Source organism: Dermacentor andersoni, chromosome 5 (assembly GCF_023375885.2).
Source record: "Dermacentor andersoni chromosome 5, qqDerAnde1_hic_scaffold, whole genome shotgun sequence".
NCBI lineage: Eukaryota > Metazoa > Arthropoda > Arachnida > Ixodida > Ixodidae > Dermacentor > Dermacentor andersoni.
In genome coordinates this window covers 30,827,250-30,855,181 of record NC_092818.1, presented here as the reverse complement: position 1 = coordinate 30,855,181, position 27,932 = coordinate 30,827,250, and the positions used below count along the sequence as shown (strand labels likewise).

General features: G+C 46.7%; 1 protein-coding gene across 1 annotated transcript; it reads right to left on the bottom strand.

The window, feature by feature from the left end:
- Positions 1-25: 25 nt before the first annotated feature.
- On the bottom strand, positions 26-27,748 carry LOC140218523 (ubiquitin carboxyl-terminal hydrolase 2-like). Its single transcript, XM_072288296.1, has 8 exons — positions 27,681-27,748; positions 26,315-26,397; positions 24,680-25,020; positions 23,605-23,747; positions 9,659-9,803; positions 6,351-6,381; positions 3,640-3,728; positions 26-458 (listed from the first exon to the last, which is right to left on the bottom strand). Exons 1-8 carry the CDS (start codon positions 27,746-27,748, stop codon positions 390-392), a joined length of 969 nt encoding a protein of 322 aa, XP_072144397.1. The 3' UTR covers positions 26-389.
- Positions 27,749-27,932: the final 184 nt, after the last annotated feature.

The following is a 27,932-nucleotide window of genomic DNA, read 5'->3' as shown; positions in this document are numbered from 1 at the left end:
CAGGAGACTGAAGCGTAGATGGAGAAAAGTTAAAAATGTATTTATTTACTACACATACGGTTGGTTTGCTTGTGTCGGTAGCAACATTATACATTATTTATATATCTACACAAGATCACCCTGCGCCTTTTGCAGTTTTACAAACTAATTCTGTACAGCAAGGCATGCCACATCTCACAGAAGCATCAAGGAGCGACACTGAAAACAAATTCTGCATTATATACATCTAATTACGTCGTAATGGCCTTATAAGACTTCCGCATACCTGTTTCTGTGGCGTTATAGCCTAAATAGAATACTATACGTAAAATAAATTTATTGTTGTACTGCCAACAAATATCACTTCTCGTATATTCTAATCAATATGCTAATCTCGCCAGGGCCAAGCCTTAGGAATGGGAGGTGAACTGATGTCGCATATCCACAGACGTGTAGAAAAGTATGTATGCGTTCCTTTTCTGAAAAATAGAAAAGAATAGAGAGAAATGAGCACGTGATAAGTAATGCAAAAAGCTACTTTAATCAGAAACAGAATGCTGTTGAAGACACTTCAGCATCCTGAGTCAGTGGTCGGTGACACTTGCTATTTGTACCATGTTACTGTGATTATGCACAACTGTCATGCGTTGTACAAGCTACATCATTGTGAAGAATTTGCTCAGCTGATAAAAAACAGCAAACTCCAGCTATTCCTTCAGCGCTGAACTCAATGAGACAGAAATTATTTCCAGACAGCTCTAGAATTGGAGGTGCTTGGGGACTCCTTCAACTGGGTGCAAGGGTACATGTGACATGTGGGTACATGTGACAGCACTGATAATGATGGCATCATGATGATGGCAAGGTAATGACAATGACACATGCCATGGCAGAAAGGAATGGACGACACAAACCCCATTTCGAGTTTGTAAGTCCTGTCGTGGCAAAATGCTGCATGTGGCATTCATGTTCTATGCGAGGTAACCCATTGAGGGTTAGTTATTTTTTTACAAGAACCGTGCTCCTGTAGGACTATAGGAGTTTACAGTAGTAGAAAATGACTGAACATTAATGAATACAGCAAAAATATATGGCAAGCAATATTTTATCTCACAAGTGCTTTACTTGCATGTAGAGTAAACACACAAATATGCTATACAGTAAGAGATTGAGAAAAATATATAGCAATATTTATGACTATCAATTTGTTGTCCCAAAAACACCTTTCATCAGAAGAAAAAGAAACGCACCAGAAACAAGCAAGAAGAAACGATTGAGCAGTCACCGAAAGTAGAGACAAGTCCCACAGCCGTACCGAAATCACAAATGCGTGCGCTCCAGCATACGGGATTATGCGAATCCCAACCAAAAGAGGAACCATAACCGAAGGCAAAAGAAAACTTATTAGTAGCTCTGAACTTCAGCCATGCAGGGCTATATCTAAGCTATCGTAAACACAGTAGCAGTGGCCGTGAGAAAATGACAGCATCTCCTCCACGCACGCCTTGAAAGTAGCAGATGACGTGCACGTGATTATGCGAGTGAGTGCTCGGAAGTAAATGAGTCGAGTTGTGCGCTCCAGTGAGTGCAAACACAATTTCAAATGTCTTTGGGTGACTCCATAGAGATGGCAGCACCTCTCAATGAGCAGTGGTGTTGAATATGCATAAGGTATCAAACATAAGACTGCCGCTGTACATGTATGGCAAAAACCCTCATAGGGTTAAATGATGCACGGGTCACAGAACAACAGTGCATGCTGTCTCACAATGGAATGGAATGGGTGGATGTAGTAAACTGCCACACACTAAAATTTCACCGACTCCAGTTGCAACTGGTACAAAGTCCATCAAGGGTGTCATAAAGGTTGTGGCCAAATGGCTGAGGTCAAGGCAACGCTGAGGCGTGGTGCTAGCGAGTCGTATAGCATCAAAAAAGTAACTGAGAATGCTCTAGCATTACAGCGAAAGAACCAGTTGATCCGCAGGCACTCTTGTGATCTGAGTGGATATTCAAGGTGACATGCAGGAGTAAGGAAATCCAAATTTTGCCACAGGAGTGCATGAGCACAGCTGAACTTGCACATTTATGGAACTCAGCAGTGAAAACACACAGGAAGTGCACTTAATGTGGTTGCTGTTGACGGACTGCACCTGTCGTCACCACCGGCGTGGAACACTATTACGCATCATGTAACAGACAATGACGCATTTTGTTTTCATTTTTGAAAAGTTTTAACTCCACAGAAAGCAGTGACTGCTTTGTCTTTAACAGTGACATAACCAACATAAATTTCTTTTTTCATAATGTGTGCCTGTGGCTCACTCTTGCAGGAAACTTCTGTAGCTACAAGCAATAGTATGCCGTATGACAGAGCATTGCTGCTATTGCGAACACGAAGCTTCCTCTGGTGGTGGAGCACCAAAGAAAGCACCAAGTTAGATGGATAATATGAAAGAATAGTAAAAGTTCATATCCTTCATGTCGACTGTGTCCACCTGCCTATGACAATAAGCCTGTTATACAGGGGGATCATTTCTAAGTAGTATTACCGAATTTATTAAATCGCCTGTGGCAGATAGTATAATTCTAGTCCTCTAGCTAGCTTTATTATTCAACGAGGCAGCCATTACCAGCACGAGAAATCTAAACTCATATTCAAATAATTAACAAAACTTTATTAATGAACTACTCAAGTAAATTACGGCACACATTGACATTTACGAATTCTAGCCGGTGAGCTCGCAAGATGTATCTGCACTTGCAATTAATTTCCAGGATGACACCAGTTTCGAGACATTATTTCCCAAAGAGTGGAATGAAATACATGGGCACTCCAGTTACCTTTAAGGTTCATTGCATAAAAAAGCATTTTGTCAAAAAAGGTAAGTGGAACAAGACTGCATTTTTAGGGCAAGTTCGATGACGCATATATCTCCACACTGGCATCATTCTGGAAATTCGTTACAAGTGGATATGCTCTGCAAACTCACCGGCTACAATTTGTAAATTGCAATATGTGCTGTAAAGTAATTAACTCAAAAAATAATTACTGGATCTTTATTAACTAGTTGAATATGTTTCGATTTCCCACGTAGGTAATGTCCGCCTCTCCAAATAATCCAGCTCAAGGACTATAAGTATGTTATCTGCAACAGGCTATTTCAAAAAATTCCATAGGACTTAAAAATTTGCACCGTGTATTTATGGAGCAGGCAGGGGTTAATGTTATTTTTTCAAGACCCCGCTATAGCTGATGCCTATGACAATGACTGGCAGACAGTGCTTGTCATGATGTTGGCTATGCGCTGAGCTAGCACAACACATTTTGCTTGCTTCCTTAGGCTCAGTTGAGAGGAAGTGCACAAACAGAGAAAAGTTTGCACGGCACAGTAACGGCAAGAATGTTACACTTCTTCACGACCCACACATGCAACCTGTGGCAACAAAGGAGCTGCCGCTGTATGAGAGAGCACTGACGTGCCCAAGTCAACTTCTAGCCATTCACCTCGGCTGCAATGAAACTAGTTTACTTAATGAGACCCATGGTCTAGAAACTTCCATCTCCAACTTTAGCGATGGCTTTAAATGTGAGGAGAACATGGCCTTCACATGATGTAGCAACACGTATAGAGATTGTTTTTAATGATGTGCACTCACATCAGATTCAGATAAAGTAACTTCCGTCACAGATGCATCGTCGTACATGTACCACTGGCCTCCAAGACCAGCACGGCAATAGGCAATATCTGTGGGGGAAAAGCATTTAGTTAAACAGCGTTCTGAAGCCACACATTTTTTAACAAATGGCGCACCAGATAACACTTTAACCTCGCAGACTAAGTTACATAATGAAAAAAGATATTTAAAGCCACATACCCCAGTAGTAGTAATATACGGAGGATAAGTGATAAACTAGGCAAAATCATGCAAAAGGTACGCAACCTTCAGAAGACTGTTTCCAAGTGCTGGATAATGATGTGTGACATACAGAACAGTGTCTTGCATTCGCCAAGAACTCCCTGCTATGCAATTATTTCAAGAATGTTGATTTTATACAAAGGAACCTTAACTTTTTCCCTACCATGCCTATTGGGCGTCGTTAGTCTGCTAACAATGGTTTGAGATGCCACTTTTGAAGCCTTCCGCACCTCTCACGGACGCACTGCGCTATCGGATGTGAAGGAAGAGAACTGTTTTTTTTCTTCTAAGCAGTTCACTTTTTTCCTACCAGGCGGTAATTTTTTAATGTGCTCCGAAGTTTCGTGAGCATCAAAGCAGAAAACATTAATCGAAAGATCGAAAGATCACAGATCTCGTGATTTCGCTGCGTCTACAACTCATTTTATCGATGGATCGAGCAGCAGCGAGTCTGAGGATGCTGTCTTTTCGTCGAACTTTGACTGTAAGAGCCACAACGATGCAAGCCAGTCTGGAACATCGGCGGCCACAGCCCGGCATGCCAAAGCATAGTGCTTGCACTTTAGCTTTTGTATTGGTGTAACTGTTCAAAGCAAACATTTTTTTGTGTTTTTTTTATTTTTTTTGCCTATCAGACGACAATACATTTTGTATATCCCATAATTTCTGTTACATCTTTTTATTAGTAGATACAAGTGTGACTTCATGAACTTTGTTCAGTTGTATCCCGCAGTCTTGATTCTGGCAATTTATATCTTTTTTAATGACATAATCTGATTGACAAAGCCTTTATGCATGAAAAGTGCATTCATTCCGCTTTTTGTTTATGTATTACATAAAATATTGAGTACAGTAGCTCCTTAAGAAAAAAGAAATTCGGCAGCGCTTGCGAAAAACACCTATTTTCCCCATGGCAGGGAAAGAGTTAAGCCACCTATAGTCGGGTACAACTTTAGAAAAAAGGGGCGTGTACTCCTCCAAGGCAGATGCCCACGAGCCTTCACCAATGAGTGCGCACTTTAGATCGACGTCACGAGCTGGACTGCTGGTGACCCCAACAATGAGCTGCCTGAGCTTCGAATTGGGCCGATTCGTGTCAGTCGTGTGCGTCTACCGCTCATCAGAGTGAATTCCCAAACTGTTTGTGGTGGTCTACCATGCCGGAAATATTATCGTGAACTTGCAATGCACCATTGGTGCCACACACGTTTATTCTGAGCCGTGATCCAGCGACAAAAGATTGCGACGAGCATCGCTGGCACTGCGCTATGTGAACTGGCGAGACTACAGGCTTGCAAAAAAAGGAAGAAGAAGATGAAGAAGAAAAGAAACGAAACCAAACAAACAAAAAACGAAAAAGCTAGCACATTCTTTAAAATAAGTTTGTGAAAACACAATGCCATAAAAATATAAATCTTACGCTATTTAAAACCAAGAGCATTTATTTAAAACAATGAATGAAGCATTTTTTTTCCTGCCTCGATCTTCTTCTCGCCCCAGGTCTGTAATGATTTAAATAAATTGTATTGTTTCTTTATAAGTACATGTTAAATAGCAACTAATTCATTTTAGGCTCGGAAAGCGAGCAGTAAGTGTCGTGTACATGTAAAGCAGCGTAAAAGCTATGCAGGGCTGCTCTTTCTACTTTCGTCCCTTGCACTTGACAAGCCAAGAAGCAGACGTAGTGCAGCATTGTAGAAGGCACAGGGTTATTTCCGTCTCGCGATCCGGCATGTGCTGTAGCATTCCAGCATGAGAGCTCTACCAAACCAGTCATCAAAATACAAGGCAATCGGCTGTCGCACTTCGGTCATCTGGGCGGGGCCTCCCCTTTTGTTCTAAAGTTGTACCAAACTATAGTAGCCAACTTGCACGCACAGTTGTGAGCAAACATTTGAAGAAAACATGAGCAGTGACCACACTGCACTGCTGCATTTACTGACAATGTCATGCCTGTGTTCAAGACTCGTGTGCTGCACATGTGAGTTTCCTTTTTATCTGATAGTTGGCTCTTACTGTACACCTAAATTCACCTAGATATGCTTACTCCTGGAGGCGAAATCAGCCTGTATATTTGCAAACATCGAAGTGTCAAAACTTGATAATCTAGAAGTACTAGAGTTACCAGACATTGCTTGAGAATGGCTTGGTTCATTGAAAATAGAATAATTTAGCACGAAAACGGTTAAGGGGCCAAACCACAGTTAAAGCTAAATTATTACCTTGGCATTTTTGTACAGACTAGGCAGCCCAAACAACACAATTGCTGAACATAAACAACTGCTTAATACTATACAACTGCATAATAATATTTGTAAGCGGAGGGAAAAAAGGTGAGCTATGTGTCAGGAAAAAAGAAAGCTTAATGTGGGCCATATTTTAGCAGAAGTTGAACGAAAACATTATATACTGAGCGTATTGAAAGGAACTGAACTGGATCGCCAACTTACAGTGCCCGGTAGCCAGTGTCCCGTAGTGGTTCTTTGAAACAGAGAAAGAACAAAACAGCAACATTTAGCAAATGATTGATGAAAGCCATATAGGGGAAAAATAAAATTAAGAAGAAAACAAAGCTTTGCACTCACAAGGAATGTTTTTGGTATGCTGCTGTCACCATCAACTATGCATGGGGCAGGTTTGTGCCTCTTATTCTGTACCGTTGCATTTATGTAGCGAGTACAAAACACGAAAAGGCCATGCGTGAGTCCACGGCCTTCAACATTTACACAACCCTGTGACAATGTTAAGGTTTAGCACAAGTGTATGCAATGCAGGCAGCATAAGAATATACCTCAATTTTCTATAAATGGGCTCTGTAGTAGTACTATGATAATAAGCCTGAGTGCTGTGATTTTTGTGCATACTAAACTGTGCTGTTATAAACAAATGTAAACAATTTATCGCATGTGAATTTAATGAACCCAGCACTGTTTCTTTCCCATTATACATAATACCTGCCACAAGTTCCCAGAACAGAGCACACGTTATGAAACTAGGACTAAAGTCATATGTTGGTCTGTTGGCCACAGGCACCTTGCTGAACTAACAGCACATAGACATATGTGGCTCCACAATCCTCTGTACTCTATACCCAAAAGATAGAGTCAGTAACAGTGACCACAGCACTGTCACATAGCAATATGTCTAAGCATGCATGAATATTCAAAATTTTGAAATATTTCGTTAAATAATATACTATTTGGTATTCGCTTCTGTTTTAATTTCAACATTTGAAGTTTCTGAAGTATTTGGGACAAACAAATAGCTTTAGAACATGTACCACTGAAAGTTCCACTTTGAATGAGCAAGGAATGCACATTGTCATTGACATGGCTCATAGAAAAAAGAAAAGTAAGTGTCAAAGAATTCTTTTGCAGCCGCTCATGGACATTTCTGACCTACTCAACTATTTGAACATCCCCATGGCACCACTACCTTCTCTACTGAACCGAAGTAGAACGGCAAACAAAGTTTCAGGTCCCATACAGTGTCTCACTGGACTTTTCAGATGCATGCATAATGCAGAAAAAAAAAAAGAATGGAAGCCGTGAAGAAAGTTGGTGCATTCAAGTTAAACCCCACAATCTCATTTTCCGAGGGCCGTACAGCCACTGTGAATACATCTCTGCCAACTCGGCACCAAACCTTGACCTTGGTCACCAACAGCTGGCAAAGTAGCTCAGAAGGAATGACTGTTGGCATCATGTGCACTGTAGTGCAAACAGAACACACAAGGTGACAGAAAGACACTGCTGTGGTTAGGCCTAACAATGGTTATAGCAGCCAAGGCAGTGGGCCATGACTACGCCATGGCGAAAATTTGCTGCTGGCTCATGTGGGGTTGGGCGGCAAAATGTCACGCAAAGTTTGCCACTGATCAAGTGGCTCACTGATGATCAGACCTGGGATTACATGTGTGGGCTAGGCTGAGAGTTGCAGAAGCAGTGCTTGGGACCATGGGCGAACAGTTGATATAACTACAGGAAGCATGCCTACCAAGTTTGTCTGTGGGCCTACTGGATGAATAAGTTTGCGTGTAGGCAGAAACCGCTGATGTGAACTTGCACTAGAGAGCCTAAACTGCTGGCATCATGAAATCGAGGTAGCATGTGACATCTGACCTTTGTGAAATTTAGCGGGACAAGTAAATAAGACTCCCCTCACCCTAAAGTATCAAAATTACCATGAAACGGCAAGTAAGATTGAACTGAGCAAAGGTCTGTAAAAGTAATTTCTGTAATGCAGACACCGTAAAAAAATCTAGAATTGTGTTTTTGCATAACAATATTGTCTAAATAGCAGAACGTTGCGCTACCTTAATACTACACAAGAAAAGTAGGAACCTAAATATTTACGCAAGAGCAGGAAAATTTGAAACTTGAGGAACATTCTTGTGTGCACATTTTCTAAGCCATGAATGTGTATAACAATGGATCAAATTTTAATTCTTATAGCGTATTTCCTTTTTTTTATTGTTGTTATTCATTAATAAAGAGCACATACATACTACAGCAAAATATTTTTTTCTCACTTTACGGTCACCCTAGAAAAAGTACGGTAAATTTTTTTCAAAATAGGTCCCTAAGAAGAATTTGAATCTGCAATAAAAAGAATTGACTCTGGGCGGTCGCACACAGCGAAAAACATCAACCCTGAAAGGGTTAAGAGCAAAAATAGAGCTGGGCAGGCCATGTAATGACTAGGATGGATAACCAGTGGACCATTAGAGTTACAGAATGGGTGCCAAGAGAAGGGAAGCGCAGTCGAGGACGGCGGGAAAATAGGTGGCGTGATGAAATTAGGAAACTTGCAGGTGGAAGTTGGAATCAGTTGGTGCAGCACTGGGGTAATTGGACTTGATCGCAGGGAGAGGCCTTCGTTTTGCAGTGAAAATAAGTTAGACTGCTGATGATGACAATTCGCGAGAAACATTTCTGATTTACTCGATTACATTAGATAATTTCTTATACCCATGTTATACCCAGATGGCTGGCTAACAGACGCTCTAGAGTATGGGCCTTAGACTTTCTGTTTAGCCTTGCAAGCTTCTAGAGTACTATGTTTCCACTAATAAAAATTATTATTGTTATTATTACTATTATTATGTGGAGGTTTGACTTACGAACTAGAGAGAGCATTCCCCATCTACATTAGCACAGTGCTTTGCGCATTATTCCCAAGTCATGATGGGCATGTCCAAACAGAGAAAGAAAGCAACCAAATTGACGAAGAAGCCATCTTGTAACCAGAATACGCAAAAAAATGCTGAACAATAAAAAACAAAGACCTCTCAAATGCTCACTACCAACTTGGCTTCACTAAGAGAAGCAAGCTTTTTAAACCTTGGTGAAGTCGATAATTTGGGGAAATCTCATCTGCTAGGAAAAAATTGTGAAGAAAGCAGGTTAGACATACACAAAGGTGAAGAAATATATTGAAAAGTGGACAATTTAGTCCCTGCAAGAGAGCCTTGCATCTCATCTTGTACATTTAAAAATTGATTTATTTCCTGTTCTCTTTTCATTTCTTCTGACAGTACCAACTTCAGCTGATGTACACTACGGTTCACTGAGAACATAAAATTAGCATTTCTGGACCGATTGCACCTTGGTTTAGACACCAAAGCCTCTGCAATATTTTTGTTTACTGTTTTAGGTATGCGCCGCATCAAGCACTTCTTTTCCTATGAAGGTGATGACGCAATGAAGTTATGATGGTTATGATGGTTAGTTATGATGCCACAGGGGGGAGTGCTTACCAGGAATGCGTAGAGGTGGTAGGGTGGCCTGCGCTGTGTGTCCACCCGGGTGTGGTCCACGTAGGAGTTCATGTCAAAGCTGTTGACCGGGAAGTGCACGTACGTCTGCAGCTTCTTGCTCTGCCATGCAGTCTCACACCGGAACCTGGTGGCAACGATGAACACGGCAGTGTGTGACCCCCGACGCCAAGCACCACGTCATATGCCGCAGTTGTTCCGAAAGGGATATTCAACTGAGCTTAACTGCTTAGTAGCTAAAGCGACTTTAAAGTGGCCCTGCGACACTTCTTTTAGGGCCACACGTTTTTGCTATATTCTCAGCACATAAAAGCAGTACTAAGAGCAAAAAAAACTGTGGTAGTTAAGGCAAAACTCTGGTTATCAGTTGCCGAAACGTTAAAATACAAGCAAAATGAGAGTTACCCTCAACTCAAAGTTTTGCTGTTCTGGACGCCACGTTTCACTCTGCCATGAAGTAGAACTGTTGTTCTCAACAGCAACAGGCCACTGATGTTGCGGTTGGCACGCCGTGGTTGTAAAGGCTGCTCAGGTTGTTCATGGCATCATTTATGTAGTTACGACAACGTCCGTGAGGTGGAAGTTGGCACACCATGAGCGGAGTATGGATGGCATCGTTTCCACAGTTACAACACCTTTTGTGAGGCTGTCGTGATAATTAGGTGGCAAATTAAAATGCTGTAAAATGCAACATACTTTTTATCTGCAGTACTCGCAATACTATGTGAATTCCAGATTACACTTCTGATCAATGATCACAGTGCCACAGGTCTATGTCATGTACGTTGCCATATACGTCATGTACGTTGCCAGACTGTCATATTCAGTCGCACTGTAATACACCAAATCACGCATCATGATGACGCTATTAGTGCCACCAAACAGGCTTTTCCTGGTACGATGGGTAATCAGTGCTTCTGCAGCCCTTTTGGCAAAGCATTTCATCCCTGAATGGTTCTAAGAAAGAATGAATGTGTAAAAAATGTCCTTGATTTAACTATATCTTTGTATCTAAAGCCGTGGTCTGATCTTGATGATCAGTAGCAAGGAGCAAGAGGACAGGAGGATATTGCAGAGCGTGAATCCTAATGTGGTTATGGTAAATGCCATAAAAATGTCTTTTGTCCTCCTTCAGTCCTTTGGCTGCAGTTAAGCTATTGAAACTCACTTTAGCCATTCCTATCAAGTGCCAAGATTGCTAATGCAATAAAAGGAGCAGGCCGGCTTTCTGAAGAGAAGAAAGGGGGGTCCATGACAAAACCTGACACTGCTATGGATGTTCCTTGTTAATCACGGTGATGTGTGTGCCAAGGAGTCTACACTAGACTGTCAATATAGCTTAAACTTTCACAATTTAAGATTTTGGTTAGTTGAAACAAATCTCTATATTTCGGTTGGCCTATTATGTTTCAAAGCATTACGCAAATTAATTCGCACAAAACAAAGGGGGATTTAGACTCATTCAATGTCTACGCGCTTAAGCTTGCATGTGGGCAGAAAGCTTCGAACTGCACGAATCTGTGTGCGTGAAAACGCATATCCAAAATGATCTGCGTGCCTTCTGGTGGCTAAGCGGCCAGATCTTCGCACATGCTTTCGTGCTTTCCATATGCATTGCTTTCGTTTTTCCCTCTGTCCGCATCACGTTAGTCATATCGATCGTTCCTGTCAACCTGGACGAACCTCGTACCATGTGCACTGTGGTACTGCTGAGCATGTCAAGACACTGCACATGACTGGCTCTTTCACCGAATATACCAAATATAAAAAAAAAAAGAAAGTCGCACTTTTGCCCAGAAAGCAAACCATTGATAGCGATAGCAAAGTATTAGACAATTACGCAAAGCAAGATTTGTAGTTTTACTGGACATATACATTGCAGTAAACATTCGCTTAATAAGTCAACAAGCGTGGTGTCACATATTCACGGGAAACATGAACAGACCTCACTCGATGACCGCGAACACCCTCCATCAGGAGGCTGACGTGAGGAAGAGGGGCAGCAGCGGCGAGCAAATTGCCCTTTGTGCTGCCTCTCGCTTAACGCAAACAAGGTGTGCGAGAGCACAGAGCACACGAAGCCCTCCATACGCCTAGCCTTTGTACCCACTGCAGATTACCTCCAAGATGGGGCACGTGCGGCCGCACTCAGCCAGTTGCAGCCGCAGTTGGTCTAGAGAAGACGCACGCTAACGTGCCTCCTGACGCAGTAACACGTTAACATGCTAACATGCAAATGCATGCTCACATCCCCCTCACTTCCCCCATCTGTACCCAATCCCCTCCCTGTGTGTGCAAGAAGATGCATCAAGTCACCATACTTCTCGACTCACCCTCGCACGCTTTCTCTCGTACCTACAGCATATAGTGCGCAGCCATGATCTTATTGCACTTGGACCTTATTATGGAACATCACATTGATGTCGATGCCAAAGGCAAAAAATTTGCCTGCAGTGTTCATATAACTGCTATTGCAATAAAACTGAATAGTAAATATTTCATTCGCCAAATGAATGATTCAAATGTTCACTATATGATTCGTATTTATGTATTTGAGTACTCCCACACCCTTAGTAGTATATACTCGCTTATGTAATATGCTAATATTGTGCTTTGGAGCACATGCTGCTCAACTCCACATGGTTCGAAGAAGGAAGTAAAGAAGTGAAAACAAAATACTGGTAGGGTGACACCTCATTAACCCTTCCTCTACTGTAGACAAGTGGAACTCGTCCGCACGGTTTGTACTGCTCTTACCGAAGACAAGCTGGGCTTGCCTACGCTGGAACAAGGCTTGTGCACTGCGGCAGTCAAGCTAACATGATGAATTTTGTTTACTTCTTTTTGGCTTCAACAGACAGCAGAGTAAAAAAATAAAAAAATACATTCAAAGCTTGCATTTTGGCCGAGTAACGTCTTGATGCTGGCAACTGGGATTTAAAAGAACGCCGTCCTTCTCTGTGCTTGCTGGCAATGACTCCGCTCCGGAGAAAAAGAAAAAAAAAAGTTTAAAACGACAGTTTCCTCGTATGGACCCCCACCCACACGGACCCTCCGCTCCCGGGAAACGAGACGGCCCATGCCACGGCTCAAGGACTTACATGCCGAGCCGCGGCGCCCGCCGGCAACCCCGATGTCTCGCCCACTGCAAGAGCGATGCGGGAGTGGACGTGGGGGGATCGCATGACCACATTCAGAGACATCACGCAACACTACAGATTGAACAGATGTAAATACCCACCACCGCACGCCAGACTAAACAAGAAACAAGCGGTCGCCTGGAGGCAATTGCAGACACACACATATCCTAACCCGGCGATCCTTCACCTCTGCTACCCCGACATTTATCCGTCCGACGACTGTAAAGCATGCGGAGCCAGAGCAACGCTGTAGCACATGCTGTGGGCATACACTGGTAGCGAGCAGCAGGAGTCCCCGACGAACGGGGTAGAAATGGCAGTCTCGAACCGAGGGGCGCGTTGGGAGGCGGCCCTGCTCAGCCACGACCTCGCCGATCAACTGTGGACCGTGCGGCACGCCGAGGAAGCCGCCCGGGTCCAAGGACTCGAGGCCGTCACCTAGGCTGGGGTGCTTATGGCCCCACCCCGCCCAAATCGCCGGACATTTGCAATAAAGTTTTCACTCACTCACTTTAGCGGAAGATTTCTTTGACTCAGACAGTGAAGAAGTTCGATTTTCCTATGAGACTGGTAGCGACGATACTAAGCATGAGCATATCTTCTCCGAGCCATTGGATTTGGACGACGACAGTGGCTCAACGTGCCGGCAGTGAACAAGGTTTGTTTTCATGGCTGCGCCTGGCATAATGGTACCTGTGACAGAGGATGGGAACTGTGCACTGTTGGAATAGCACCGCTGGCACGAGTTGTTGGAATCTCAGCGCTGACGCCCGTTGTTGCAAATGGGTCACAAGCCCCAAGGGTAGCGTTGGCCTGGCGGCCTGGGGCACAACTGGAAGCATCCGAAGGTCCCGGCAAAGCATGAGTCGACTGGTAACAGAACAATGTTAACAGATGTTTATTCTAACATCGCAAAAGAGCGGGCGGTCAGGTCGACCGAAGTGGAGAGACGGGAGAGCACGTAACTCAACAGAAGAAATCGCAGCCTCCCTCTTGGCGTCCGGGGGCAGCTGCTCTTATACTCTCGGAGTCGAGGGAAAGAGGAAGGCCTCGTGACGAAACCACGTGACGGCGGGGGACGGACAGGCTGAGAGACACGTTGAGACGAGTGTAGTGACGCATCCGCCAAACCGGCGCCGGTCGGACCTCCTCGCTTCACACTTGGGGAGCTCCTCTCCCCGGCTGCCGCGCTTTGACAAACGTGGGCACACACACACACACGCACACACGAAGACACGTGGCACTGAAACACGCCTGGACGCGCTTGGCGGGGAGGCTTTGCGGCAGCTCCGAACGGGCCAAAATGTCCGCCGCTTTGAAGGAAGCCCCGGCGTCCGTTGCATCCGCGCCGGCTATACCGCGCGTCGTAGGCGAAACGTAACAGACCGCCCCGCCGGGGGAAGGAGATCCCGATGGTCAGGGGACTGCATCCGCTGTCCGGATGGATGTCGCTCGATGATGCTCATAACCGAAGTCGGTCGTCCCTCGGCGTTTCTTGAGCGCAGCGCACCGAGAAGGCCTCGTTTTCACGTTCAGGTTCACACAGGACACTGCAAAGTGACTTCGGGAGAGTTGCCATTTTTGTTCTCGTTCCCAGCAAGCGTTAGAAATGCGCCGAAACTCAGCCGCTCAGTCAGCAAGCACGGCACAACCCTCACTAAGCCATGCCAGGCTCTTCCCCCTTTGATACTACTGCCTAGTTCCTTACAGTAGTCTAGCAGCACTCAGAACGCGTCCACAAATCGGAAAATTGCACTAGAAAGCACGTCATCACTTTGAAACACTACACAAAAGCAATATGTTAAAAATCCTGCCTCAGGAAGAAAAACATCAGTAACAAATAACTTTGAGGCTGATTCTTACGTTAGGGGCTTCGACTTAAGCCATCGGCGTTACCGTTGAGACTCCCCTTTTTGTAACGCACCTCAAAGGAATATTGTTGCAAAGCGAGGCTCCAGCGCAGGAGGCGGCCATTTGTGGAAGAGATAGTCTGCAGCCATTGGAGAGGGCAGTGATCCGTCTCGAAGCATGCAAAGCGGAGAACGCAGCGAGCGACCGTACACTAGCTCAGCTGGCGAAAACCCCGTAGCCGCATGCGGCGCGGTCTTTAATGCCAACGTCACCCCAGGCAGACACAGCTCCCAGTCAGTTTGATGTTCAAAACACAATGCTCTCAACACGCGCTTCATGACGGAGTGGAGCTTCTCAACGGAATTCGACTGGGGGTGGTGCACTGAGCTGTGAAACAGCTTTACCCCGCACCTTTCGAGAAAGGCTGTCGTCAAAGCGCTAGTAAACAGTGTGCCCTGATCTGATTGGATTTCCGCAGGAAAACCAACTCGCGCAAATATGGACAGTAGTGCATTGACTATCTCAACCGAGCTGAGTTCTTTAAGCGGCACTGCTTCAGGGAACTTTGTCGCTGGGCAGATCACAGTCAAAATGTGTCTGTACCCCGTGGCTGTTACCGGCAGAGGTCCCACTGTATCAATAACGAGCCGTCTAAAAGGCTCCGTAATGATAGGTACCAACTTCAACGGCGCCCTCGATTTGTCCCCTGGTTTGCCCACCCGCTGACAGGTGTCACATGTCTTCACAAAGTGGTCTGCGTCCCGAAAACACCCTGGCCAATAGTACTCTTGCAAGAGACGGTCCTTAGTTTTCCTAACTCCTAGGTGTCTGGACCACGAACCCCCATGCGACAAGCGCAACAGATCCTGACGATAGCATTGAGGCACGATCAGCTGATCGAACTCCACTCCCTTGCGGTCTAGATGCTTCCGGTACAGGACCCCACCTCTTTCCACAAAGCGAGCATTTTTCTTGGCGATACCTTCCTTCACAATGCAGCGTATGTTTTCTAGGCTGCCATCCTTCTTTTGCTTGGCTATCAAAGCCGACCGGCTGACTTTTAGCAACCTATTAAGTCCATCTGACGTAGGCGCGATGAGCAAATCTGCAGATAGCTCTTCTAACTTTCCCGCATCGGGAATTTCTTCTCCAGTATCTGGTGCCTTTAACGCTACAGGCTCAATTTTATTCAGTTCGGGCGTGCTCTGAATATCAGCTTGCTGCGCCTCTGACCCTTTCTCATTGTTCGACAACGTCGGCCCCGCAACTACCGCCTTTGCAGCGAGCTCCCGAACCTTCGATCTGGTTAAGGCCTGAACGCTAGCCTCACCAAACAAAAGCCCCTTCTCGCGCAGGAGGTGATCGGACCTGTTCGAAAATAGGTGCGGGTACTGGGGGGGCAGCATAGATGACACTGCGGCCTCCGTCTCAAGCGCTCCGAAAGGTCCTTCAATAAGCACTTTTGCTACGGGCAGACACACGCTATGAGCTTCCACGGCTTGCTTGATCCATGCGCACTCGCCCGTGAACATATCGGGTTCTACGTAAGAGGGGTGAACTACATCCATTGTAGCTGCGGAATCGCGAAGCACTCGGCACTCTTTCCCGTTCACGAGGAGGTCTCGCATGTAAGGCTCGAGAAGCTTCATGTTCTCGTCAGTGCTGCATAATGACAAAAACACGACTTTTGTTTTTGTTTCTGGACACTGCGCCGAAAAGTGACCCGGCTTCTGACACGTATAACACACGCGCACTTGCCTCGTCTCGAACCGCTTTCTGCGTTCGGCTTCGGCTGCCGCCGTCTCCTTACGTTCGGTCGGACTGCTTTCACTCGCATCCGCACTACGTGTGTCCCCCTTTGCTCTCATGGGTGTGAACTTCGGCCTCTCAAACTTCGAGCCAAATTCACCCTTTTGACCGTCCTTAGCTCCGCGAGCCCGACGCGTCACAAACTCTTCGGCTAGCTCAGCGGCTCTAGCCACCGTACTAACGTCTGGCCTATCCAAGACCCAGTACTGCACGTTCTCAGGTAACCGACTATAAAACTGTTCCAGCCCGAAACACTGCAGAACTTTCTCGTGATCACCCAACGCTTTCTCTTCTTTGAGCCACTCCTGCATGTTTGACATAAGCCTGTAGGCAAACTCTGTATATGACTCACTTTTACCTTTCTCATTTTCCCGGAACTTCCGACGGAACGCCTCCGCTGACAGCCTGTACTTTTTTAGCAGACTCGATTTCACTTTGTCGAAATCCTCTGCCTCTTCTCTATTCAAGCGAGCGACTACGTCGGCCGCCTCGCCGGGTAACAAAGTGAGCAAGCGCTGTGGCCACGTTTCCCGAGAGAACCCCTGCTTCTCGCACGTTCGCTCAAAGTTAACCAGGAACAAACCAATGTCCTCTCGAAGCTTAAACAGCCGCATCAGGTCAGTCATTTTGAACAATACTTGTTCTCCTGCACCGTGTGCCTGACTTCCATTACGAGCGCGTTCCATCTCTACCTCGAGACGCTTCATTTCCAAAGCATGGTCGCGCTCTTCTTTTTTCTCTTGTTGCTCTCGCTCTATCTGTTCTTTACGTTCACGCTCCTGTCTCTTTTTCTGTTCTTTAAGTTCGCGCTCCTGTCTTTTTGCCCTCTCCTCAATGGTCTCAAGGCATTCCGACAGCTCGTCATCCTCAGCTTCTAACTCAAGAATAGCCCTCAGCAGTTCCGGTTTTCTGAGTTAGTCTGAGACATCCAGACCCAACTCTCTTGCAAGCTCCAGCAATTTCGGTTTGCGCAAGGACTTCAAACCCATGGCTGCTCTGAATGCTGCTTTGTCTACTGCCTACTATTGTCTTGCCGCAAACTAACCCGGCAGCAACGACAACCACAATTACCAGCTCTGTTTCTGACACTAACAAAAGCCTGGCAAAACTCAGAAGAAGAAAGTCCCGCACTCACCAAACCTCGCAGCCAAGAATTCAGCGCAGTCGTTCCGCTGCAGGCAACCAGTCATCACACAGGGCTCGTTGCACTGCTCCCGGATGGTCGTTGTGCTGCTCAGCATACAGTCAACCGCATCTCTTCGCTGCTGGCCTCCGTTGTCGCGATCTCACCGCTGGCAACCAGCCAGTTGTTGGAATCGCACCGCTGGCACGAGTTGTTGGAATCTCAGCGCTGACGCCCGTTGTTGCAAATGGGTCGCAAGCCCCAAGGGTAGCGTTGGCCTGGCGGCCTGGGGCACAACTGGAAGCATCCGAAGGTCCTGGCAAAGCATGAGTCGACTGGTAACAGAACAACTTGTTTATTCTAACATCGCAAAAGAGCGGGCGGTCAGGTCGACCGAAGTGGAGAGACGGGAGAGCACGTAACTCAACAGAACAAATCGGAGCCTCCCTCTTGGCGTCCGGGGGCAGCTGCTCTTATACTCTCGGAGTCGAGGGCAAGAGGAAGGCCTCGTGACGAAACCACGTGACGGCGGGGGACGGACAGGCTGAGAGACACGTTGAGACGAGTGTAGTGACGCATCCGCCAAACCGGCGCCGGTCGGACCTCCTCGCTTCACACTTGGGGAGCTCCTCTCCCCGGCTGCCGCGCTTTGACAAACGTGGGCACACACACACACACGCACACACGAAGACACGTGGCACTGAAACACGCCTGGACGCGCTTGGCGGGGAGGCTTTGCGGCAGCTCCGAACGGGCCAAAATGTCCGCCGCTTTGAAGGAAGCCCCGGCGTCCGTTGCATCCGCGCCGGCTATACCGCGCGTCGTAGGCGAAACGTAACAGACCGCCCCGCCGGGGGAAGGAGATCCCGATGGTCAGGGGACTGCATCCGCTGTCCGGATGGATGTCGCTCGATGATGCTCATAACCGAAGTCGGTCGTCCCTCGGCGTTTCTTGAGCGCAGCGCACCGAGAAGGCCTCGTTTTCACGTTCAGGTTCACACAGGACACTGCAAAGTGACTTCGGGAGAGTTGCCATTTTTGTTCTCGTTCCCAGCAAGCGTTAGAAATGCGCCGAAACTCAGCCGCTCAGTCAGCAAGCACGGCACAACCCTCACTAAGCCATGCCAGGCTCTTCCCCCTTTGATACTACTGCCTAGTTCCTTACAGTAGTCTAGCAGCACTCAGAACGCGTCCACAAATCGGAAAATTGCACTAGAAAGCACGTCATCACTTTGAAACACTACACAAAAGCAATATGTTAAAAATCCTGCCTCAGGAAGAAAAACATCAGTAACAAATAACTTTGAGGCTGATTCTTACGTTAGGGGCTTCGACTTAAGCCATCGGCGTTACCGTTGAGACTCCCCTTTTTGTAACGCACCTCAAAGGAATATTGTTGCAAAGCGAGGCTCCAGCGCAGGAGGCGGCCATTTGTGGAAGAGATAGTCTGCAGCCATTGGAGAGGGCAGTGATCCGTCTCGAAGCATGCAAAGCGGAGAACGCAGCGAGCGACCGTACACTAGCTCAGCTGGCGAAAACCCCGTAGCCGCATGCGGCGCGGTCTTTAATGCCAACGTCACCCCAGGCAGACACAGCTCCCAGTCAGTTTGATGTTCAAAACACAATGCTCTCAACACGCGCTTCATGACGGAGTGGAGCTTCTCAACGGAATTCGACTGGGGGTGGTGCACTGAGCTGTGAAACAGCTTTACCCCGCACCTTTCGAGAAAGGCTGTCGTCAAAGCGCTAGTAAACAGTGTGCCCTGATCTGATTGGATTTCCGCAGGAAAACCAACTCGCGCAAATATGGACAGTAGTGCATTGACTATCTCAACCGAGCTGAGTTCTTTAAGCGGCACTGCTTCAGGGAACTTTGTCGCTGGGCAGATCACAGTCAAAATGTGTCTGTACCCCGTGGCTGTTACCGGCAGAGGTCCCACTGTATCAATAACGAGCCGTCTAAAAGGCTCCGTAATGATAGGTACCAACTTCAACGGCGCCCTCGATTTGTCCCCTGGTTTGCCCACCCGCTGACAGGTGTCACATGTCTTCACAAAGTGGTCTGCGTCCCGAAAACACCCTGGCCAATAGTACTCTTGCAAGAGACGGTCCTTAGTTTTCTTAACTCCTAGGTGTCCGGACCACGAACCCCCATGCGACAAGCGCAACAGATCCTGACGATAGCATTGAGGCACGATCAGCTGATCGAACTCCACTCCCTTGCGGTCTAGATGCTTCCGGTACAGGACCCCACCTCTTTCCACAAAGCGAGCATTTTTCTTGGCGATACCTTCCTTCACAATGCAGCGTATGTTTTCTAGGCTGCCATCCTTCTTTTGCTTGGCTATCAAAGCCGACCGGCTGACTTTTAGCAACCTATTAAGTCCATCTGACGTAGGCGCGATGAGCAAATCTGCAGATAGCTCTTCTAACTTTCCCGCATCGGGAATTTCTTCTCCAGTATCTGGTGCCTTTAACGCTACAGGCTCAATTTTATTCAGTTCGGGCGTGCTCTGAATATCAGCTTGCTGCGCCTCTGACCCTTTCTCATTGTTCGACAACGTCGGCCCCGCAACTACCGCCTTTGCAGCGAGCTCCCGAACCTTCGATCTGGTTAAGGCCTGAACGCTAGCCTCACCAAACAAAAGCCCCTTCTCGCGCAGGAGGTGATCGGACCTGTTCGAAAATAGGTGCGGGTACTGGGGGGGCAGCATAGATGACACTGCGGCCTCCGTCTCAAGCGCTCCGAAAGGTCCTTCAATAAGCACTTTTGCTACGGGCAGACACACGCTATGAGCTTCCACGGCTTGCTTGATCCATGCGCACTCGCCCGTGAACATATCGGGTTCTACGTAAGAGGGGTGAACTACATTCATTGTAGCTGCGGAATCGCGAAGCACTCGGCACTCTTTCCCGTTCACGAGGAGGTCTCGCATGTAGGGCTCGAGAAGCTTCATGTTCTCGTCAGTGCTGCATAATGACAAAAACACGACTTTTGTTTTTGTTTCTGGACACTGCGCCGAAAAGTGACCCGGCTTCTGACACGTATAACACACGCGCACTTGCCTCGTCTCGAACCGCTTTCTGCGTTCGGCTTCGGCTGCCGCCGTCTCCTTACGTTCGGTCGGACTGCTTTCACTCGCATCCGCACTACGTGTGTCCCCCTTTGCTCTCATGGGTGTGAACTTCGGCCTCTCAAACTTCGAGCCAAATTCACCCTTTTGACCGTCCTTAGCTCCGCGAGCCCGACGCGTCACAAACTCTTCGGCTAGCTCAGCGGCTCTAGCCACCGTACTAACGTCTGGCCTATCCAAGACCCAGTACTGCACGTTCTCAGGTAACCGACTATAAAACTGTTCCAGCCCGAAACACTGCAGAACTTTCTCGTGATCACCCAACGCTTTCTCTTCTTTGAGCCACTCCTGCATGTTTGACATAAGCCTGTAGGCAAACTCTGTATATGACTCACTTTTACCTTTCTCATTTTCCCGGAACTTCCGACGGAACGCCTCCGCTGACAGCCTGTACTTTTTTAGCAGACTCGATTTCACTTTGTCGAAATCCTCTGCCTCTTCTCTATTCAAGCGAGCGACTACGTCGGCCGCCTCGCCGGGTAACAAAGTGAGCAAGCGCTGTGGCCACGTTTCCCGAGAGAACCCCTGCTTCTCGCACGTTCGCTCAAAGTTGACCAGGAACAAACCAATGTCCTCTCGAAGCTTAAACAGCCGCATCAGGTCAGTCATTTTGAACAATACTTGTTCTCCTGCACCGTGTGCCTGACTTCCATTACGAGCGCGTTCCATCTCTACCTCGAGACGCTTCATTTCCAAAGCATGGTCGCGCTCTTCTTTTTTCTCTTGTTGCTCTCGCTCTATCTGTTCTTTACGTTCACGCTCCTGTCTCTTTTTCTGTTCTTTAAGTTCGCGCTCCTGTCTTTTTGCCCTCTCCTCAATGGTCTCAAGGCATTCCGACAGCTCGTCATCCTCAGCTTCTAACTCAAGAATAGCCCTCAGCAGTTCCGGTTTTCTGAGTTAGTCTGAGACATCCAGACCCAACTCTCTTGCAAGCTCCAGCAATTTCGGTTTGCGCAAGGACTTCAAACCCATGGCTGCTCTGAATGCTGCTTTGTCTACTGCCTACTATTGTCTTGCCGCAAACTAACCCGGCAGCAACGACAACCACAATTACCAGCTCTGTTTCTGACACTAACAAAAGCCTGGCAAAACTCAGAAGAAGAAAGTCCCGCACTCACCAAACCTCGCAGCCAAGAATTCAGCGCAGTCGTTCCGCTGCAGGCAACCAGTCATCACACAGGGCTCGTTGCACTGCTCCCGGATGGTCGTTGTGCTGCTCAGCATACAGTCAACCGCATCTCTTCGCTGCTGGCCTCCGTTGTCGCGATCTCACCGCTGGCAACCAGCCAGTTGTTGGAATCGCACCGCTGGCACGAGTTGTTGGAATCTCAGCGCTGACGCCCGTTGTTGCAAATGGGTCGCAAGCCCCAAGGGTAGCGTTGGCCTGGCGGCCTGGGGCACAACTGGAAGCATCCGAAGGTCCTGGCAAAGCATGAGTCGACTGGTAACAGAACAACTTGTTTATTCTAACATCGCAAAAGAGCGGGCGGTCAGGTCGACCGAAGTGGAGAGACGGGAGAGCACGTAACTCAACAGAACAAATCGGAGCCTCCCTCTTGGCGTCCGGGGGCAGCTGCTCTTATACTCTCGGAGTCGAGGGCAAGAGGAAGGCCTCGTGACGAAACCACGTGACGGCGGGGGACGGACAGGCTGAGAGACACGTTGAGACGAGTGTAGTGACGCATCCGCCAAACCGGCGCCGGTCGGACCTCCTCGCTTCACACTTGGGGAGCTCCTCTCCCCGGCTGCCGCGCTTTGACAAACGTGGGCACACACACACACACGCACGAAGACACGTGGCACTGAAACACGCCTGGACGCGCTTGGCGGGGAGGCTTTGCGGCAGCTCCGAACGGGCCAAAATGTCCGCCGCTTTGAAGGAAGCCCCGGCGTCCGTTGCATCCGCGCCGGCTATACCGCGCGTCGTAGGCGAAACGTAACAGCACCATATTTTTAATTGTTTCTAACGAATGAGCTAAGAGATTTCGTTCTCCATGAAGCCAATCGTTACACGTACCTGGTGAGAGGAATGTGGAGTAGCACTCTGTACTATTCCGTGCTTTGAAATGTACCGCACCAAGTCTACAGTTTAGGAATCTGACATCCCTTGCCACAAGCATGAGCTCCAGTTGTCATGTTGTTTTTGAATTTCCACAAATAGGCATTTTTTGCAACGAGGACTACAGAAAGTCAGAGATTCTCCACTGTGCAGTGCAGTGAAGCCAATCCTCTCTCCATGCTTTCAAAAAAGAAAATTATTTTGCATGTATCTTACAAATAAAGTGCTTTTAAGTATATTTTTGGTTGTATTAAAATGCATTGAATTATTTAGGCAAATGAAAAAAAATCGGTGTTTTTGTATTATTTTTGGCCAGAAAACTCAGTAGGGAAAGGGTTAAGGTACCTGCACAAGGTCATTGTGATGTCACAAATTTCTGACAACACCAACTTGGGTCTAGCAGAAAAGGACTACAATAAATTCCACAAGAGCCAAAGACTCCCTAAAGAAAGTTCTGACAAATGTATTGGTACAAAAATGGTGCATATAGAAGAAAATACTTTGACTTTCATGATGTCACACTAACGTACTGGTGCCAAGATTTGGGTGCAATATTCTGGAAGTGTAAATTTGACTTTGATTTTCTTCGGTAATAATGAACATTTTGCTGCCAAATTAAGACAGTAAAGTTCTGCTACAATAGTTCACCAGTCTTAACTAGTTAAATGTTGCTCTTGAATGTTCTTATGATTAGTAGAAAAATGATGAATAAGGTGATGAATTAATTAGTAGAGATAACAGAATGTGGTGCACCGTATACCATCAGCTGCAGAATGGAAGAGACGATGCCAGCTGGAAATGGGCATGCTCACCGATTAAACTGTACAATGAGGATCTTGGGCAGCCTGGCTATGATCATGCGTTTCTCAGCCCTGCGCTTCTGCTTGCACGTTGGGCAGTCCCATGCCGCCTCTCCCGACATGCTCTCAGTTTCCAGGAAGAGCTTGAGGCAGTCCTGCGTAACAAGAGGCTCCTGCTCACCAATTTGCTCACAGCCGCTGTGCACGTAAAAAACACTCATGTGAAAGGGTGTTTGCCAAATGTACATGTGTTTGCACAGATCTGCCTAGGTCTCATTAACAGTTTTATTAAATTATGGGGTTTTACGTGCCAAAACCACTTTCTGATTATGAGGCATGCCGTAGTGGAGGACTCCGGAAATTTCGACTACCTGGGGTTCTTTACCGTGCACCTAAATCTAAGTACACGGGTGTTTTCGCATTTCGCCCCCATCGAAATGCGGTCGCCGTGGCCGGGATTCGATCCCGCGACCTCGTGCTCAGCAGCCTAACACCATAGCCACTGAGCAACCACGGCGGGTTCATCAACGCTTTTGCCAAACATGCTTGCATGGGTGCCTGCAATGTGCGTTTTTATGTGCTAACGGAAAGTACTGATGTGACTATGGGTGTGACTGTGGTCATTTGTTTCTGTTAAAGGGACATTAAAGAGAAAAATAAATTCAGCTGTATTAGTAAATGACCTTTCTACACAAAGCCACTCTTACAGTGAGGAGAGGCTTGGTAAACCAGAAAAGAGGAAAAATCAAATACAGATAACAACATTGTCTTTTTTTCATTAGCCTGCTGTGATGTCATGCCTTTTGATTACATCTGCTTGGGTCTAGTTATTTTTGATCAGCAAAGATGGAATGCATGGTATACTTCACCAGTGTAAACTGATTTATAAATTCTCTTTAGTGTCCGTTTAAGAGATCCGAGCTCTGTAAGAGGCTGTGTGATTGTGCCCCGCTTTTCACTTCATATTTATGTTGCATATGCACACCCATGCGTGCCCACATGCACGCATGTTCACATGCATGCTCGCTTGGCTCCGTTCGACTTTCCAATAATAAGAAACTGCTTGCCTTAGACTAGCCCCGCTCACCTGTAGGTAGCAGACGGACCCGCTGACGGCTGGAATGGGCAGCGACAGGCAGGAGAACACTTCGAAGCTGCTCGATGACTTGTGGCACACCAGGCACGTCAAGTTGGACACCAGCAGGCCCTCGAACAGGTCCGACACCACCGAGAGGTGCCGGTCTAAGTGCTGGCACCAGAAGCGGTTGATGCGCCCGTTCAGAGACAGGTTCGCTTCGTCTGCGGGTGGCAGAGGCGGGGGGGCACCCTTGCGATGGAGTGCCTGTGAACGGTCACCAGAAGGTCGTGGTTTAATGGCGCAGAGCAATACTGGCACTATGAAAGATGCCACAGTGTGAGGCTGGGGATCTATTTTGACCAAACGGAGTTCCTTAAAGTGCACTCAAAGATTGGCACACAAGCATTTTCAGACTCCAGCCTCCGACCAGAATGTGGACATGGTGGCAAAATCAAACATGCAACCTTGCACTCGCACCAGAATCCCACAGACAACGAGCAGTTTCTAGGCAGAAAATAATAAAAGGAGACATTGATGTTTAAAAAACAGCGTGTTCCTTAATTGATTTTCATCTGTTCAGCATTGCTACGTCAAACAAACATTATGTTGTTATGCTGTGTGTGTTATGCAATACGTTTTACTTGAATATTCTCAGAGATTTGCAACCTTGTAAAGCTTTCCATATTATGCACTATTAGGGAGAATGCATTTCCAGATCTGTACCACCTCAATACAACACACTGTCTCACTTGGTGAAGACCGAATGTTGTTGCGACTCCTCTACACTAATGCCTTCAGGTGAAATGTAGGCAATAAACAAACACAAATTAAGAGTCAATCTCAGAACCATTTATTCGAAACTGAGTGACTATTTTGGTGCGTTCGTCATGCTTTTCAGAAGATCTCTACAATGTATCAGCACAACAGAATTTTTACTGTAATGTACAGCTCTGGGACAGTGAAGCAAAATAATTACAGAATATATCAATAGTATTTTTGCATGCAAGAAATAGACCATTTGTCAGATTTTCGTCAAAATTTTCAATCGTCAATCAAAATTTAGGGCTTCTGTGAGCCTTTTTCTGACCGAAGTTGGCAATTAACACCACTACATATTGAAGACAAACATATGTAAGTTAAATAGTACAAGTTGTGCAGCATTACACACTAAGATAACTTAATATCTTTCATACAGTTAAACCTCAATATCACCAAATTGAGTATAACGAAATTCTCAATATAATGAATTATCTAACTTTCTATAACTTTGTGTACAAGAACCCTATATATATAGAACCTCAATATAACGAAGTCTGTTTATACACGATGCCAATGCAGTTGAACCTATTTATAATGAACTTGACAGTTTCACTAGAAGTGGTCTTGTATCAGTAGTTCGTTATACTGTGAAACCTCATTAAGCCATAGTTCACCGAAGTTCAGAAAAAGTATGTACCAAATGGTAGTGCTGCTTAACTGAAATAGTATGACATCGCCCACTTAGCTGCCAAAAATTGAACTCGGAGAGAGTGCGATGAAAGGGGAAAAAACATGCAGTATTTATTCACTTAGCGCGACAAAAGTGTTATTTTCGTTTGATGCCACGGTGGCCTAGTAGCGACGACAGCGGAGCCTCGAACTTACTGAAGCTGTGAGCCAGCATTTCAGCCAGCCCCGTCTTCTCGGCAAACACTCGCGTAGCAGATTCCTTGTTGGCATTGGATGTTCTCCGTGCACGGGTGCGGTAGCATTGCAGAAGTCACGGGGCACCTTTCTCATTGCAGGGTACTGTTCTCGTCACGACGATTGCATTCATGAGGCTGACGTAAGTTGCAGCTTCAGCCACTGTCAGGCCTCAATCACTCGTGCGGTCACTTTCCATGTCATCCTCATTGCTGTCACTAGGCGACACTTCGGCAACAACAGAGGCAACGATGGCGAAAAGTCAAACCTCGTAGCCGTCATCTCTTCGCGGTCGCAGCAGCGTTGCCGAGCAACTTCTTCGCATTCCAAATGCCACGCACCATAGTCAACAGTACATTCCTGTTGCATGCCAGCGCCGACTTCTTCGTGTCACGTTCGATAGCACAAACAATGTCTAATTTTTCTTCTATGCTGAGCTCCTGGCATCTTTTTTATTGGAGCTTTGGCAATGACACGCGTCTTTGCTTGCACGATGCCACAACGCTCGCCGCTCTTTGGCACGGCGCCGAAATGATGTTGATGTTGAAGTGGCTTCGTGCGCAAACACAGAGGGCAGTTGGAGGCTGTTGTTCTCATCTCTGAGGCTTGTTCTGCCAGGCTGCCCGATAGAGACGACACACCGCCGTGTTTGCGCGATGAAAAGTGGAAACACTGCGTGTTGACTGATACGTACGCAATAAGCTGGTATGGTTTATGCAGATACAAAACACATTATGTTCAATGGCCGCTGGATCGGGGATTTGACTTTACTACTTTTGAAATGAAACTACTGTTTAAGTGGGCACGGTTTAACCAGGTTTCACTGTATATGGACTCGCACTTCAAAACATGCAAAATTAGCGACGCTAAAGCAGGAGTTGGCAGTTACAATCCAATACCACTTTGGTCCTAAAATCATACTTACATAATCTTCATTTTTGTTTCCCGGCATTTTCCTGCCATCTAGCTGCAAGTTTCCGCTAAGAATGTTGCTTAAAGAATGAGATGCGGCAGCGTTGCTCTTCAAAAACGGTGCCCGGCCAGTCCCAATCCCTTGCCATTTGGAAACGACGAGCGCAGCCTCATGCTATATTTTCTTCAAGAGCTTGTGATATATTTTACTTACAGCGGGACACAAGTACATTCTGCATATGGCAGTGAAGGGTCCTAGTTGACTGGAAGCAGAAACTACTGTGGCATGCCAGCATTTTGCGAAGGTTTTGCCATTACAGCAGCGGCATCAGCCACGCACACCGAGTGCAGTGGAGTTGCGTTTTCTACATCACTTTGGCTGAAAGAGTGCAAAGCTAGAAAGGTAGAACATCACAGTGAACATTTATCGGCAGCCAGCACAGTCGCCAGTGCAAACTCCTTGCCCTGAAGCATGCTGGACATAGTTGAAAGTAAGCAACTTTCCTTGCGACTTCTGAAATTTACGCACGGTGCTCATTCATCTCGGCGTCGTATCTTCGTTGCGGATGAACTGACGTGGGGGCCGCTGCCATCCGCCCAGTTTGGTCACGCTTTTATGATTCTGTGCACTTACCTTTAACCGCAACCAAGTTTTAAGTGTTGCAGT